Genomic DNA, 17,046 nt, shown 5'->3' on the forward strand with positions numbered 1-17,046 from the left:
GTTCTCCTGGCTTAGAGGCCATCAGGCCACACCCTCACCTATCTGGGGAGGGCTTCTCCATGGTCCTCCCAAGGGACCCTCTCATCCTCATTTTAGACCCCAGACGGGGTCAGCCTAAGGCGATGCCACCTCTAGGTCTCCCACCAGCCAATCCAGGAGGAAACTCAAGGCAGCTGGACACTAGTAGGCCCCACCTAACACAATGGGCGCAAACGAGAGCATCTTTGAATCCAATACTACTTTAACACGCCCAGGAAGCTGACATTTTAAAGCGGTCCCACAGCAGATCTTACCAAGGAGTCGTCCCATCTGGTCCTCACCTTGACCTAGTGATAGAGAGCAGGTTTCAACACCCCTGCTCCACAGGTGAAGAAATGCAGGCCCAGGCTCGTAAGTGAGAAATCATAGACAAAGCAAGGATACCTAAGAGCCAGGAGGGGACACAGGCACTGACGCCCAGCCCGGAGCAGATTTTGTATGCAGTTTCCTATAAAGAGAATCGTCACTCTTTTCTCTGAAAATACAGATTTTCATACACGGGATTTGCTTGAAGCAAGACAGACCCTTGGACATCACCTGTGCTCCACAGCTGACGCTTCCAGAACTGACAGCAGCCTCGAGGCAGAGGCTGAGCCAAAGAAAGCCCCACTTCTGACCTTTTCCCTGGCAGTTGCTGGGCCCCCAAATCGCGTGGCGCTCTCTCAGGTTATTTTACTTAAGAAAGGAAAGACCAAATAAGGATCCAGAGCTGCTGGACAGAAGAGGGAAGCAGGTGAGATGCGGAGGAGGGGAGGCTGGCCTTCCATTCTCCCCTTCTCCATCTCCCTCCCCCAGAAGACCCAGGACCCCAGCCCCTGGCTCCCCGATGTCGAGGAGCCTTGAAGATGGGGTGCGGGGGGCACCTGGGGAAGGCTGGGGTCTGCATTTCAGAGTCAGGTCAGAGTCTGAGGGAGACAGAGGGAGGCTGCGTGCCTGCACATGATGGGGGTGGGGGGACGGGCACCTAAACAAAAGCAGAAGCCAGGGCAGCTCCCTGGCAGGGACACAGGCTTCTCAAGGAGGCGCGCTCCTCTGAAGGGGCCGTCCCCGCGGAGCTTCAGAGCCCGGGACCTTGCCAAGGCTCTGTACTGCCGGGAAGAGCTAAGCGAAGGAGCCTTTGTGTCATCTTCCCCCGTCAGCAGCGGGGGCAGGGCAGAGCGGCGGGAGGGAGCGTTCTGGGGACTGCCCTTCTCCTGGGGCAGAGCTCCTGAGGGCTGAGCCCCCGGGAAGTTCACCTCAGCACACCTGCCCGGCTCCCGCCAACAGCCTCAGACGCCCACCACACGTGTGCTCCCCACCTGAGGCTCTCGTTCCCCCAGCAGCCCACACCATCATCCTGGGCCACACAGCGTTCATCTCGCTCCTTTTAAGTAGCTGGCGGGGCGCCTGGCCTGCTGTTGCCGATGGACTGTGCCCCTGGCCACCTGCTTCCCTGCCTCTGTGGATCCCCTCATCATTCTGCCTTTCTGGGGCGCCACTGGGAAGTACCCCTGCTCTCTTCCCAGCACTGGGTAACCCCTCAAGAGACTCTGCTCAAAGGCTGCAAGGTGGTCCAGGGATTTCAAGTGGCGGTCCCCACTTTTTCCTTCTCTCTCCCTCCCTGCTCATAATCCTGGGGGGAGGGCGAGGTGGCCTGGGATTAGAAGCCTCCCCACCCCTGACCTGGGCCATGCGGAGCAGACACAGCACAGCAGGGAGAAGCTCCAGGCTCTGGGACCAGCTCCCCTCAAACCAGCGTGCGTCGCTGCAGGACTCAATTTTGTCTGCCTTCAAATTCAGGAGTATATTGATAGCAATCAGCTGCTTCTGTTCCAAGCTCCTCAGACGCTGTGAAGTAAGCCAGGAAGGCTACACGCTCCAACCAGGAAACGCTGTTGGACAGCTGGCCCCTGCCCGGGTCAGGGCCCTCACACCTGGCTTCCCAGAACATCCTTACACACTTAAGAGCAGAGTCTCTCCAAGGCTGACAAAGCCTTCGGCTGCTTCTCAGCAGCGTGCAGAGGGGGGATCAGGAGACCAGTGCTGAGGCACGCTTCTGAGGGCCTCTGTGCCTCAGTTTCCTCATCTGTGCACCCCAGGATGCTCTGGAGCAGCAGAAAGGACCCGGTACAGAAGACAGAGGACCTGGTTCAGCCACTAGCTGGGGTCACACCCTACACGGGGGTAGACCAAAATTGGGGAGAATCAAAATGAACAGACACAGTCTTTCAGCAGGTCCAGCGCAGCCTGTTTCTAATCTAGAAAGAGAGCTGTTTCTTCAGTTGGTTCCCCCGGTGGAGCAGCTGGCATGTGAATAAGAGCTGAGGGGCCTCCTCCATGTCAAAAGGGTTGCATGAAACAACTAGTAAGAAACGCAGTTTAAGGGTCAATGTGCCATGCTGACACAGGGGCGGTGGAGGAACCGGGCTCGGCGGAGGTGAAGGGGGCACCCGGAATGGAAAACGGACGGAGTCCCCGATTTCCACATCACAACAACGTCCAAGTCGTCCTACTAACAAAGCACCTTAGATTCGGGCCCTCTTCCCAGAGGGCGCCTGGAAGCCAGGATGGGAGGAGGGCCTTGGGCTCTTAAAGGCTGGGCTGGGCTCCAGAAGCCCCTCCCACTGAGGGCCTGCATTCCAGTCCTGCCCCTTCCTCTCCTCTCCCAGCCCCTCTGGATCCGATAATCTGATCACCAGCACACACCTCTTTTCCTGACTCCTCTCATTTCTGGAAGGATCCCAGGGCCCAGAATCATAAAAGCAGATCTGTAGAAATGGCCACTGGCTCCCCTTGAAAGCAGGGGAAGGGGAGAAACACACACACACACACACACACACACACACACACACACACACACACACACTACCCGTCTCCAAAAATGGCACTAAACGAGGTTCATCAGCCTGAGCAGATCAACAGGGAAGGCGGTGCGGGAGACCGAGAGCTGTGCTGTCCTAATAACGAGAGCCACAGGTCACTTACAATTCTCTAGTAGCCACGCTAAAGAAGGTAAAAAGAAGCTGTGATATCAACGTCATAATACGTTTTGTTTAATCCAATATGTCCAGAATATCATCATCTCAACATGTAATCATTTAAAAAATTATCACCACAATATTTTACACTCCTTTTTATCATCCTAGTAAGTCTTCAAAATCTGGTGTGTAATTTACACTTAGAAGACGTGGCTCACGCTGCCGTGTTGGATGGCAGGCTCTAGAGGAGAAAGAGAGGCAAAAGGTAGAGAAAGGAAAGGGAAGAGAGAGGATGGGGTGGGGGCAGGGGACAGGAGGAGGAAAACACTGGCCAGGGGACAGCCATGTCCTGTGCACCTGCTGGAAAACAGAGGTTGACCTTGGCAGGTGAAGGGTACATGATGTGTCATTCTGGGCCTCAACGTCTCTGCTCTCCGCATGCCCACACTCCATGGGCCACTGAGAGGTGATAAAGCATCCCAAGGCTTCCTTCCCAGGGTGGAGAGGGTTCTTGGCCCCGACGAGGGCCTTCCCCAGAGCGCCAAGCCAGCTTTTCTAAGGCCCAAGTGGGGTCATGATTCCCCAAAGGATCTTTAATGGAGAACTTCCAACTCCTGTTGCCCAGCAGCGTCCCGAGAGCGCAGAGAGCTTTAGCTGCCCACGGGGACTGGAGGCTGCACACCTGCCTGCAGGCTGTGTGAGACAGGCAGCCCGGGGGGCAGGGCCTTCACCCGGGCTACAGGGAGAGACCTGTTCCCTTGCGCCGCTCAGGGAGAAGGTCCTGAGCTTGCTGGCATTTCCCGGGGGTCTGAGGCTTCCCGTGGGAAGAAGAGCTTGCCCAGGACCCAGGCTTCGGTTCCGCCTTGCATGGCCAAGCGGGGCCTCTTACCTTCCTTCAGCATCCCCACTTTGAGGCATTTCATGAAGCGACAGGCCTGGCAGGACTTGCGCCTCCGTTTCGTGATCTCACACTCGTTGGTGGCCGGGCAGCTGTACTCAATGTTCCCTGTAAGCAGACACAGAAGGGTTGCCAGGTACTGCCCCCATCTGCCAGCCACAGGCTGCATGGGGATTCACCGACCAAATCACTACTCTCCAGCCCCGAGGTTCCCACAGGGCAGTGGTTCTCAAAGTAGGAGGTGCTCCGAGACACATGTCAGGGTGTTTCCTCCTCTCTTAAATACAGAGTTCCCAGTGCCAGAGGTCAGGTCGGCCAGGCAGCCACAGCTTTGAAGCCACCACTGAACTGGGACATCAAAACTCACTGAGCTGACATTTTATCCCAAGCAGAGAAATTTTATCCCACTGCTGACCAAAACGTCAGTGTGGCCCACCGGCCCTATGCCCTCAGCCTGGGCCCCAACTCATGGGAAAAACCTCTCAGCAGCTCTGAGCCCGCAGGGACCAGGGCCTGCATCCCACATCCCACGGCAGAGGCCCAGGCCACCCAGCTTGGCTGACTTTGAGAAAATCACTTTCCTCTCACTGAGTTGCAGTTTCCTCATCTGCAAAATAGTGTGATATTTGCTAGATGAAGGATTAAGCAAGATCAGGTATATAAGATTGCTTTAAAAATTGTAAAGCACGACTTGAAGTGAGCTGGTGAATTTATAAGCACAGTTCATTGCTGCAGAGGGAAACTGTGATTAATTTTCCATGTCACCCCTTAACTGGGTGATAATAATGGCTTCCGTGAACCTGACCCCATGCTCCTAGTAGGCTGTGAGCACCACGAAGGCAAGAGGTGTGCTGTTCATCACGTCATCTCTATTGCACTGAGATCAACCCCTGCTGCACAGAAGGCGTGCAAGACCAGCCTGCTGAATAAAAAATCTACCGAATCCTCATAGCAACTCCATGAAGTAGGTACTGATACCATCCCCATTTTACAGATGAGAAACCTGAGGTTTACAGAGTGGTTTACAGTCTTATTCGGGATGAGCTGATCTTCGAATGCTCTGGGGAGGCCATTGTCCCTTTGCAGGGCCTCTTCCTGGGAGGGCTGACAGCACGGTCGGGAGAGGCTGCAGCTGCCTTTCTAACGTAGGGGCACAGCATCTGCCCTGAGTGCTCTTACGTGTCTGCACTCATGTCACAAATGTGCACTGTGCAGCTATAACAAGCCTGGAGGCCAAAGGAAAGGCAATGGGAGGGGGAAAGGGACTGGAATTGTTGGGGGTGGGCGGAGAGACAGGCAATAGAAAGATACAAGTGCAGGACAGCGGACCACTGTGCCGTTTTGGATTTTATCAGGTCTCCTCGGCCCCCGTCCCAGTCAGTGCAGTCTGCTTGAGTCTGTGGTTTTCAGAGAACAGACTCTGAACTACTGCAAACCTTTCATCCCAACACCCATCCAGCTGCCACCTTCTCAGGGAGCAGGGACAAGTGATGCCCAGCAAGCCGCTTGTCCAGATTCCCCTCCCGGGCCCAGCTCACCCAACAAGGACACTGCCTGGCACGGAGCAGCCTCCAAAAGGCCACGCCCAGCCCTGCACCGTGCTAGAAAGGGCAGCTCCAGGCCTGCCTGTGCCCAGAACCCCGCCCCCCCCAACACACACACACATAACCCATCCACTTTAGCAGCAATAAGAGCCACCTTCATTGTGCACCTGCTAGGAGCGTGACCTGCCTCAGACCCCTCCATCCTCACGGCAACCCTCTGGGACCCACCAGTGCCCCATTTTACAGACCAAGAAACTGAGAGTCAGGGAGCTGAAGTGAGTTACCCGAGGCCACACAGAGCCGCTGTGCCACACCTGCACCCCACTAGAAGCTTGGGGACTTCAGACAGGCCCCTATGCTAACCCAGCTACTGAGGTGGTCTAGAGGAAGGGGAGAGGGGCTGTCCTCAGGTGACCCTGTGCCTCAGCCTCCCCAGGTAGCATTTGGATTTTCTGAGAACAAGCATGAACCAGGTTCCACCACTGACAAAAGTGTTTTGAAGTACTGAAATTATTGAGCCCCAATTACACGATGCCTAATTACACTGAGTACTCACAACGTCCCAGTGAGCATTCCGATCCTCATTTTGTACAGGTGAGAAAACTGAGGCTCACAGAGGTCGATTTGGCCGGAGCACCTTACAGATCTCTCTCTCTCTCTCTCTCAAGTCCAGCCGGCACCATCCTTCTGTGGGGAGGGGGGCCAGAAGCCATCCTCTGTGCTGGAGGATGGGAGGTAAGAGGAAAGGGGAGGAATAAAGATTCCGTGTGCCCCTCCCTCCTATTACCTGACCCTAAGCATTTCTTAGGTCACTCTCTTTGTGACTTCTTGGGAAATAATTTCAATATTCACATAAGCATGGTAAAATTAAAAAGAGAAACAGGGGAGGGATAAATTAGGAGCTTGGGATGTACAAATAAACACTATTATATATAAAATAGAAAAACAGGGCCTTCCCTGGTGGTGCAGTGCTTGAGAGTCCGCCTGCCGATGCAGGGAACACGGGTTTGTGCCCCGGTCCGGGAAGATCCCACATGCCGCGGAGCGGCTGGGCCCGTGAGCCATGGCCGCTGGGCCTGCGCATCCGGAGCCTGTGCTCCGCAGCGGCAGAGGCTGCAACAGCGAGAGGCCCGCGTACAAAAAAAAAAAAAAAAAAAAAACATAAACAACGAGGACCTATGTATAGCACAGGGGACTATATTCAATACCCTATAATAACCTATTATAGAAAAGAATTTGAAAAAGAATAGATATATATGTATAACTGAATCACTTTGCTGTACACCAGAAACTAACACAACATTGTAAAGAAAGAGAGAGAGAGAGAGAGAGAAACAGAAAGGAGGAAATCCCATACGTAAGCTAGTTCATCCAGGTCTATCCCGGCTTAGAAGGTTCTGTAGAATTTGGCCCCGGCCTCCACCCCACTCCCCTCCTCTCTCTCCAGCCTCACCTTCCCCATTGCTCTGCATAACTCAGTTCCTGGAACTCAATGACCTCCTAGGCTCCCAGGCCTTTGCTGCTTAGGACAAGGCCACTCTGCTCCCTCCGCCTCCTGGCCTGGCCTGCCCACACCTCCTGGTCCCCCTTGGGAAGGTGACCCTTCTCTCCATCACCCGGTCGCCACTGTGTGTCTCCTCCTCCCAAATCAGCTTTTCTCTGTAGTCCCAGTGCCTGGCACACAGTAGGTGCTCAATACACACTGAGAGCTGACACCGACGAGAGCTTGTTATGAAGCAGCTGCGGTTCAACTTTTCTTATGTTGAATCTTTAATTTTCCCAACAACACTGGAGGTAAACATCTTCCTCTCCATCTTACAGATGAGAAAGGTAAGCAGAGTCCAGGACGAGGCAGAGCAAGGACTTGAAACCAGGGGGTCTGGCTCTGCTCTGCTCCCCTGGGCGGTGAGTTTACAGGGCCTGGGGCCTGGGGACTCGGGTCGCCTTGGGATGCCACTTGCAGGTAGCTAACTCTTCACGTTCACTGGTCTCAGCCCCCCAGCCAGCCTGTCAATCCCTTGAAGGGCAGATCTTAGGTTGTCACTCCAGCAAGGGGTCCATAAGTATCTGTTGATTTGGCACTGCTGCTCTCCCAGGACAAGAGACTGAGCATTAACAAGAACCTAGGGATGTTCTTGACTCTGTGGGTGTGGCTGTGTGTGTGTGTGAGAGGGAGAGAGATCTAATTTTATTTATTTATTTTTGTTCCTTTCAATTTGTTTTATGGCCCCAGCGGCTGACTGCCAGCAAAGCCAGGCTGGTGGCCCTGCCTTGTAATTTCTGTAAGTGCCTCCTTGATAAAGTGATGAGATTAATTCATCAGAATTCCTGTGGTCTCTGGAGGGCAGTCTAGGAGAGCACAGGAGCAGGGAGGGGCGTGTATACACACACACACACACACACACACACTCACTCACTCACTCACTCACTCACTCACTCACCAGGGGCTGAGGGGTGGCAGGGTTGGGGATGGGCTCTCACAGGACAAGGACACAGCCAACATCTAGCATAAATTCAGAGTTCTAACCTGGGAGTGTGCCCAGTATAGACATATGCAGACTCTACCTCAGGCAAATCACCTAACTTCTCTGGGCCCCAGCTTCCTCATCTGTAAAATGGGCACAATATGTTCCCAACTATACAGTCCTGCGGATTCAGCACATAAAGGGCTTAGTGAAGTGCATGCACTGGGTGGCAAGCAAAGTGAACATGCTTATTTTTACATGCATCAGGGCTGCCAGGGTACATATAGCCAGAAGACCCCAGGGTAAGTCCTTTCCAGGTGTCAGACCTGAGGCCAGCCACCCATTCTGCCATTTAAGAACATTAGGACCAGGCCTCCCATAGATAGACCTCAGAGCTCATGCTGCCTGTGGGAGGGAGAGGGAGTCAGGAATGATCTGGATTTCAGTGTGACCTCAAGGCACAGGGAAATCCCCACCATCAACTCTCTTCAATCCTGTGCCCCAGGAGAAGGAAAGCCCAGGGGCATCCCCATCAGCTGTCCTGAAACAGCTGCAGGAAAGTGGGCAGTCCCCTCCCTGGGGCTCAGGGATGGGGGCTGCAGAGCTTAGATAAACAGCTCGTGAGGAATTTATGGGCTCAGGGGCTGCTGGCTAACATTCTGAATGGCCACCATTTTTAGCTCTGGAGTGATAGGGCTGGGCTGGGAGGCACTTGGTTCCACTCCCTTATTTATCTCACTCCTGGAGGAGAGAGACTCTCCCTTTCATCTCTGCACGGTCCGCTGTCCTCAGCTCTCCACCCTTCCCTCCTCCTTACCCTCCAGCTGATGATCTCATTCATGCCACTGGCTTCAGCTTATGTAATTGGCAAGGACGGGCAGCAAGAGGCACTGTCTGTGCTTCAAACCCTTATATCCATCTGCCTGCTGGCTACTTCCACCTGGAATTCCCTTGGGTTCTTCATACTTCCTCCACCTGAACCCATCCTCACCCAGACTTTCTCTTACTGTGTTCCTTGTCTCAGCAAAGCCATCACTAAGCCACCTGCCACCTGGGTCAGAAACTGAGGTGGCATCGTAGATTCATGCCTCTCCTTTACTTCTAAGGTCCTTTTCATCCCACCTGCCTGATATTTCCACCCTCCTTCCCCTCCTGCCACAGCTAGTTCCCACGCCCATCGTCTCTTCCCTCTCCTCTAACGCACTTGCTTCCTCTTGTCACCATTGCCCTTTCCAATCAGTCTACCCTCCACACCGCCCCTGGAGAGACGTGAATAACTCCTGTGTAAAGTGCCTCGATGGATCACCCACTTCTGTCTGCATGCCTTCCCAGGAGCCCGCCAAAGGGCAGTAAGGGAGTGAGAACAGTCACGGAAGAATGAAGGAAGTCAAAACCAAAGTAACCGGAGGGGATTCCGGATAAGAAATAAGCCCTTGTACCGCAGAACCTCAAAAAGCCTCAGGTGTTGAAGACACAGTGGAAGATGGAGTGAGGTATGGGAGTAAAAATGGGAATTTGCTGGAAGTCTGTATTTAAGGAGTACTTAGCTGCCACTACGGGTGGCCTCCAAGGATCTCCCCACAGCCTGCACAAGAGAAGCCAACTTCATCTCTGGAGAGTCTAAGCAAGTGAATCCGGACTCAGGGGCCCCAGGCTTAGCTGAGGGCAGACGGGAAGCTGAAGTTTCCGAATACTGCACACCAAAGAGTGAGACCGCCCAGCTCCACTCCCCAAGCTCACCCCCAAAATTCTAGCAGGCAGACATCTACTCCACACCCTCACTCCCACCCTCCACTCCCTACTCCCCTAGCCTGAAGATGGGAATTTGTAGCAATCTTCTCTGGAAAAACAAATGGCATCAGAGAAAAGACCAGCAGGTATAGGGGCAGGACAGGAATAAAGACACAGACGTAGAGAATGGACTTGATGACACGGGGGAGGGGGAAGGGTAAGCTGGGACGAAGTGAGAGAGTGGCATGGACATATATATACTACCAAATGTAAAATAGATAGCTAGTGGGAAGCAGCCGTGTAGCACAGGGAGATCAGCTCGGTGCTTTGTGACCACCTAGAGGGGTGGGATAGGGAGGGTGGGAGGGAGGGAGACGCAAGAGGGAGGAGATATGGGGATGTATGTATATGTATAGCTGATTCACTTTGTTATAAAGCAAAAGCTAACACACCATTGTAAAGCAGTTATACTCCAGTAAAGATGTTAAAAAAAAAAAAATCAGCAGATAAAAAATAAGCCAAAGGAAAGCTCTTTCTATGCTTTTTATCCCTGTTTGCATTTAAGACAGCCAAGGATTATCACTACATCTGTGAAAAGCTTCAATATAAAAACTAACCAAGATAAACAGGGGGAACATTATGTGGGAAGAAACCAGGACAAAGCAAGAAGGAGAAATGAACCTCCACAAGCAATACTCAGTATACTGTTGACTTGAGAAGATAAAAATACTGCATTCATGAAACAAGAACAGCATGCAATAAAAATAAAGTATAAAATGGAGCTCAGGGACTTCCCTGGTGGTGCAGTGGTTAAGAATCCACCTGCCAATGCAGGAGACATGGGTTTGAGACCCGGTCCGGGAAGATCCCACATGCCACAGAGCAAATAAACCCGTGCGCCACAACTACTGAGCCTGTGCTCTAGAGCCTGCGAGCCACAACTACTGAAGCCTGCACGCCACAACTGCTGAAGCCCGTGCACCTAGAGCCCGTGCTCCATAGCAAGAGAAGCCACCGCAATGAGAAGCCCGCACACCTCAACCAAGAGTAGCCCCCGCTCACCACAACTAGAGAAAGCCCGTGTGCAGCAAAGACCAATGCAGCCAAAAATAAATAAATAAATTTATTATTTTTTTAATGGAGCTCATAGAAATTAAAAATACAAAAAAATTCCAAAGAATCAACTAAGCAGCTACTCTAAAATAGAACAAAAAATCAAAGAGATGGACAATAAGCCAGAAAAGAGGTAAGAACTAGAAGATTGGTCCTGGAAACTCAATATCCAACCCTGAGGAGTTTTTGAAAGAGAAAACAGTGGAGAGGAAGTTATCACCAAGGGAGAAAGGGAAGGCGAGAAGAGGGGAGGGACGAAGATGTCTAAGACCAGAAGAATATGAGTTTCCAGGTCAAAAGGCCTGCTGAGAGTCCAGAAGAATGAATGAAAATGACCTGGACAGCATTATAGAGGTGGAGAACAGATCAGTGGCTGCCAGGGTCAGGGAGGGAAGAGACAGGGAGGTGGTGTGGCTGTAAAAGGGTAGCACCAGGAATCCTGTGTGATGGAATCGTTCTATATCTTGACTGTGGTGGTGCTCACAGGAATTTGCAGTGATAAAACTGCACAGAACTTAACACACACACACACACACACACACACACACACACACAGATGAGAGTGTACAACTAGTAAAATCTGAGTAAGGCTGATGGATATCAATGCCATTTTCCTGGTTGTGGTATCTTGCTATATATACTCATGTTATATAGCCCATATATGTTATGTCATATAGCTACATATATTATATATGCTACATTGTTATGTAAGATGTTACCACTGAAGGAAGCTGGGTGAAATGTATGGGATCTATGTACATGGAATCTCTCTGTAATATTTCTTATAACTGCATGGGAATCTACAATTACCTCAAAACAAAAATATAATAATAATAATAATATAGGGCCTTCCCTGGTGGCGCAGTGGTTAAGAATCTGCCTGCCAATGCAGGGGACACAGTTCGAGCCCTGGTCCAGGAAGATCCCACATGCTACAGGGCAACTAAGCCCGTGCACAACAACTACTGAAGCCTGCGTGCTCTAGGGCCTGTGCTCTGCAACAAGAGAAGCCACCACAATGAGAAGCCCGCCCGCTGCAATAAAGAGTAGCCCCCGCTTACCGCAACTAGAGAAAGCTCACGCGCAACAACGAAGACCCAATGCAGCCAAAAATAAATAAAATACATAAATTTTTTTAAAAGTATCTGAAGGTACTAAAAAAAATAATAATAATATAAAGACCTATACACACAACATAGGTTTTTTATCATGGAAGACCAAAAAAAGATCCTAAAAACTTTCAGCAAGAGTGTTAAAAACAAGTCAAGGGCTTCCCTGGTGGCGCAGTGGTTGGGGGTCCGCCTGCTGATGCGGGGGGCGTGGGTTCATGCCCTGGTCTGGGAGGATCCTGCGTGCCACGGAGCGGCTAGGCCCGTGAGCCATGGCCGCTGAGCCTGAGCGTCCGGAGCCTGTGCTCCGCAGCTGGAGAGGCCGCAGCGGTGAGAGGCCCACGTACCGCAAAAAAAAAAAAAAAAAGTCAAATACAAAGGATCAAGAATAAGATTGGCCACCATATCTCAAACCATAAGGGAAAAAACCCTCTCTGTACACACACAGATACACAAAACTAGTGCACATACTCACCACTCTTTTTTCTTCTTAGCACTCATCACCTGACTTTTGTTTATTTAGCTTGTTTATTATCTGCTTTGTTCATTGCTGTTTTCCAACACCTAGAACCATGTCTGGGAAAGAGTTAGGCCTCAGTATACATTTTCTAAGTGAATGAATTAAACTTCTGGACAGCAGCACTAGAAGCTAGAAGACAAAGCAGCAATGGTGTCCAAATTCTCGGGAGAAATTATTTTCAACTAGCATCTAATGTATGGGTTGAAGGATTGAGTAAAGACATTTCCACACATCCAAGATGTCAACAATTTTACCTCTCCTGTGCCTTTCTAGCATGAGCTTCTCCTCCACGCCTGACCCCAAAGGGAAAGACCAAAAAGAGGAAGAGGACAGAGGATCCTACCAGGAGAAAAGTCAAGGGGATATCCAGGAGGAATTGGCAATAGACAAAGAGATTTAACCAAAAATTGTGATATAACCATATTCAGACAATGGGAAGACGGGAAATGTATGTGTGTTGGGATGGTTTGTATAATGGGAACTAACTCTTCATCTTCCATAACAGGAAGTCAAGAAATAATGTAAAATTGCTGTCAGTAAGTATAGCTGTAAAATCATAGTAGTAATTAAGAAGACAAAGGGCTAGAAGAAAGATTTTCTTAAATGGCTAACTCTAGATCACGGAGGGAGAGAATGGATAGGGTCAGGGACGCTTATTTTTCATTATAAGAGTTATACTTTGGGTCTTTTTAAACTATGTGCATACATTATTTTGGTAAAAGTTAAAAATTAATTTAAAATTAATTTGCTCATTGTGTAAAGATGAAATCTAACCTCCAGGGAAAAGCACATCGGGCCCTTTACGATCTGGCCACCTCTGACCAGTCCACTGTAATCTCCCTCCACCTAGGCCCCCGGTTTGTAGGCTCCAGAAAACCACATGGCGCCTCTGGGCCCTCTCATGCCTCCCTCTAGCTGAAACCCCTCCTGGCAAACTCTTCCACATCCTCGGAGCCTCGGCGCGCATGTGGCCTTTTCAGTGACGCCCTCTTCCCTTCCGTCCCAGGTAGGCTTACATGCCCCTTCCTGTTTGCCCCCAGAGGCCTCATCCATCACCCCGCCTGCCACACACATACACACACTGAAAGCAACTAGCTTAATGTTTCATAATCAGGATTTTGCATGCTGTCCTCCCTTCTGAACTGCGTGCTTACTGGGGATAGAGATTGTTAGGTCTTTCATTTCTGTATCTCAAGTACAGTGTCTGCCCCCTGAAGCACCCGTTGATCAAGGCAAATAAGTTGAAAGCAAGAGTGCCCACCCAGAGAAACCTAGAATTCAACAATGACCTTCCAGTTGTCAAGTGCAATCCCCTCCCTTGGGCCTTCCCCATCCTGGTCCTTCCGGAAGCAACAGACACCCATCACACCTCTTAAAACCCACTCTGTTAGATTTCATCTCCCTTCTCTCCAGGGACTCTTGTAACGTCTCTGATCGCTTCTATATTTATTGCATAGAATCTAAGATGCTTTTGATGGTAAGATTGCACCATTATTTTATATACCACCAAGAAAGAGAGGAAAAACATCTGCCAATCAAAGTACGGCTTGTGCTTCCTCGCCACTAGCATTTTCTCTTTTTTTTTTCTTATTAAAAGAGCTCTTTGAGACTTATTGATAGATACAGATTTGATCATACAGCATTCTTGTGGATACATGAAAGGGAAAACATAAGAAAAATAAATTGAAGATATTGCTAAAATTTCTCAGAGTGTGACTCTTCTTAATCCTTTTTGATCAAAGTCATTGTCTTTGTGTTTTTCCACAGATCGGTCCTCTTTGCTGACAAAGGAGCTGAGGACGCTGTGCTTCTTGAATGTCCCTTGTTCTCATAGGGGTTTCCTTCCAGGTCACTGGCCCCTTTCTGCAAGTTTTAATGTGCTTGTGAGGGCAGTGACAACCACATACATCTGTCACCTAGCAGACAGTAATCGGCCCAATTCAGAGATGTTACACGGGGGAAATGTGAATCTTAGAACTGACAAAATATGGTATTTCTCAGTCTCCTTTCAAGGCTCTGACCCCTTCCTTTCACCAGCGTCCCTCCTCCTGGCGCCTTATCCCTTGACCCTCTCCTTCAGAGCAGCTTTCCCTAGAACAAGCTCTCCCAGAGGGCCTGTTAACTCAGAGCCTCAGATTCTGCAGGCCTGAAATCTGCATTTCTAACCGGCCCCCTAGTGAAGCCTGTGCTGAGGTGTGGGGACCATACTTTGAGAACCCCTGCCCTAGAGGATCTCATTAGACCCAAAAGCCCACTCGGATTTTACTCTTGGGGTCTAGCCCTGCATTTCCCACTGCCCAGGTTAAGGCCTGTGAACTGATCAAACTCAACATGCCTCAGACTTCATCCATTATCCCAACCTCTCCTCCCTGCCCACCCCCCTTCCACCAGCAAAATTATTCTTTCTAGGTTTCTCCCCCGCCAATGGCCTGACCATCCTCTAGTAGCCTAAATTAGACATCTAAGAGCCAGTCTCACAATCCAGTTACTATTTTTTTATACTGAAATCACTTTCAAAATCCTAACCTCTCCTTTTAACCCTTCTGCCACTGTTGGGGTTTGGATACTTCTAAGTGGACTGTTAACTAGATCTCTGAACTAGACTGTTAAAATCGCCGCCTAGTCTGCTGGCCCCTAGACTCTCCCATTTCCAGCCCATCTTCCCTATCACTGCCGGAATTATCTTGCTAAAAGGAGATGTGATTAATTCCCTGCTCAAAAATCTTCAATGGCTTCTCGTTGCCAAGTATAAATAACAAATAACAAATCCTATTTATCTAATGGTTATCATAGGCCAGGCACTAAGCTAAACACTCTACATTCACGTCTCATTTAATTTCTGCAAGAATATCCTGGGAGCGGGAACTATTTATTAGCCCCATCAGTCCCCTTTTACTGACAAGGAAATTAAGGACCAGAGAAACGAAGTAACTTGCCCAACTTGACACAACTACGAAATTGTAGAGTTGGGATCCTAAGCCAGGTGAAGCAGCCCAAGCAGAAATATTACTCTATACTTTTCCTACCAAGGGCCTGTGAAAACCTTTGACATCTGGTCCCAGCTTCTGTTCCAGCCCCTCACCTACCACTGGTCCCCTCTTGCTGAGCAGAGCACACTCAACTCCTGTGGGCCTCTTCCTGCTGTTCTTTCTACCAAGAATGTTCACTTTCCACTCCAGCTTAAATGTCCCTTCCTCTGGGAAGCCTTCCCTGCTCTGTCTGGCTGTGTCTCACCTGACTTTCACCCTGGCTGTGCCTCTGAAAAGAGGAACTGTGATTTGTTCTTCCTCTCATTGCCTCAGTGCCCGGCAGACAGCAATGTTTTGTGGGTTTAATTGACTCTTTTTATGCATTTGTACAGATGAGGAAACTGAGGCCAGAGGATCCTAGGCCCTGCTCAAGGTCAGCTGGCTGGCGAGTGGCAGGGCTGGGACAGCACTCCACTCCAGGCTCCCACTTACTCCTGGCTTGTCTCTGCATCCCTGTCATAGTCTCTGTCCCCTGGGATCCCAGGCCTCATTCACCAGGACAAAAGGCCTGGAGGTGGTCCAAGGCAGGATAAGCCATCAATCATCCCCCCGCCCCTCTCCCTGGGGAGTTTCCTTCCAAGCCTGCATCGGGGCCCCATGTGAACAGAGGGAGTTTGGTGCCAGGGCCTCGTTCTTGCTTGTTCCTCCTCATCTTAAGGAGCTACTCAAGGGGCCTCCTGGTGACCTGCAAAGTTGGCCACTTGCCCTGGGAACACAGGGAAGGGGACGGAGCAGTTTTACCCTCTGCACAGCCCCTCATGGCCACGCAGCATGTGTTGTCAACAGCTTCCATCCCACCTAGAAGAAAATCCAAGTGCTGCACTCACCACGGCCTGAGTTTTATCAGCCTCTCAGCCCCGTCTCCTTCCACTTGGCCTTTACTCACTCATAACAGCCACAATGGTCCTCCTTCTGGTCCTGAAACAGATCCGCTGTTTCCCCTGCCTGGAACGCCTGAACTTCCCCTTACCTTGAAAGTCGCCTTCTTAGCACGGCCTTACCTAATCCTCAGACTAAATTAGACCCCCTCTCTCAGCCACCTTTGCTCCCATCACTGGTTTTTCTCTTTCACAGTACTCACCTGGGTCTGTCATTATGCCTCTTTGTTACCGTATATACTGTCTGCCTTACCCCCGAGAATATAAGACCACAGAGTAGGGCCCATTGTTCTGTCTTCAGCTCCCAGCACAATGGGTGGGACTCAGTAAAGTATCACCAAAGAACTGAACAAGTGCTTCCTAAGCTCAGATGTAAGGCAGGAGTTTTCCCCCAACACTGTCCTTTAGAAAAGAGGAAGTGCTTCCCTGGTGGCACAGTTAAGAATCTGCCTGCCAATGCAGGGGACACGGGTTCGAGCCCTGGTCTGGGAAGATCCCACATGCCGTGGAGCAACTAAACCTGTGAGCCACAACTACTGAAGCCTGCGCATCTAGAGCCCGTGCTCCACAACAAGAGAAGCCACCGCAATGAGAAGCCCGCGCACTGCAACGAAGAGTAGCCCCGCTCGCCACAACTAGAGAAAGCCTGCGCACAGCAACGAAGACCCAACGCAGCCAAAAATGAATGAATTAATTAATTTTAAAAAAAAGAAAGAAGGAAGAGGAAGTTGCTTAATATCTGCGTCTTTGTGAAGTCTCTTAT

General features: G+C 50.5%; 1 protein-coding gene across 4 annotated transcripts in view; it reads right to left on the reverse strand.

Annotated features, from left to right (window-relative positions):
* ESRRB (estrogen related receptor beta) overlaps positions 1 to 17,046 on the reverse strand; it is a 105,713-nt gene that overhangs the window by 28,061 nt on the left and 60,606 nt on the right. For 3 of the 4 annotated variants that reach the window (XM_033852564.1, XM_033852567.1, XM_073799919.1), the window contains one exon: positions 3,886 to 4,002. The exons of the other annotated variant lie outside the window; for it this stretch is intronic. In XM_033852564.1, coding sequence (XP_033708455.1) covers positions 3,886 to 4,002 — 117 coding nt within the window. The remainder of the gene's footprint in view (positions 1 to 3,885; positions 4,003 to 17,046) is intronic. 4 annotated transcript variants of the gene reach the window in all.

This window comes from Tursiops truncatus, chromosome 2 (genome assembly GCF_011762595.2).
Source record: "Tursiops truncatus isolate mTurTru1 chromosome 2, mTurTru1.mat.Y, whole genome shotgun sequence".
Lineage (NCBI taxonomy): Eukaryota > Metazoa > Chordata > Mammalia > Artiodactyla > Delphinidae > Tursiops > Tursiops truncatus.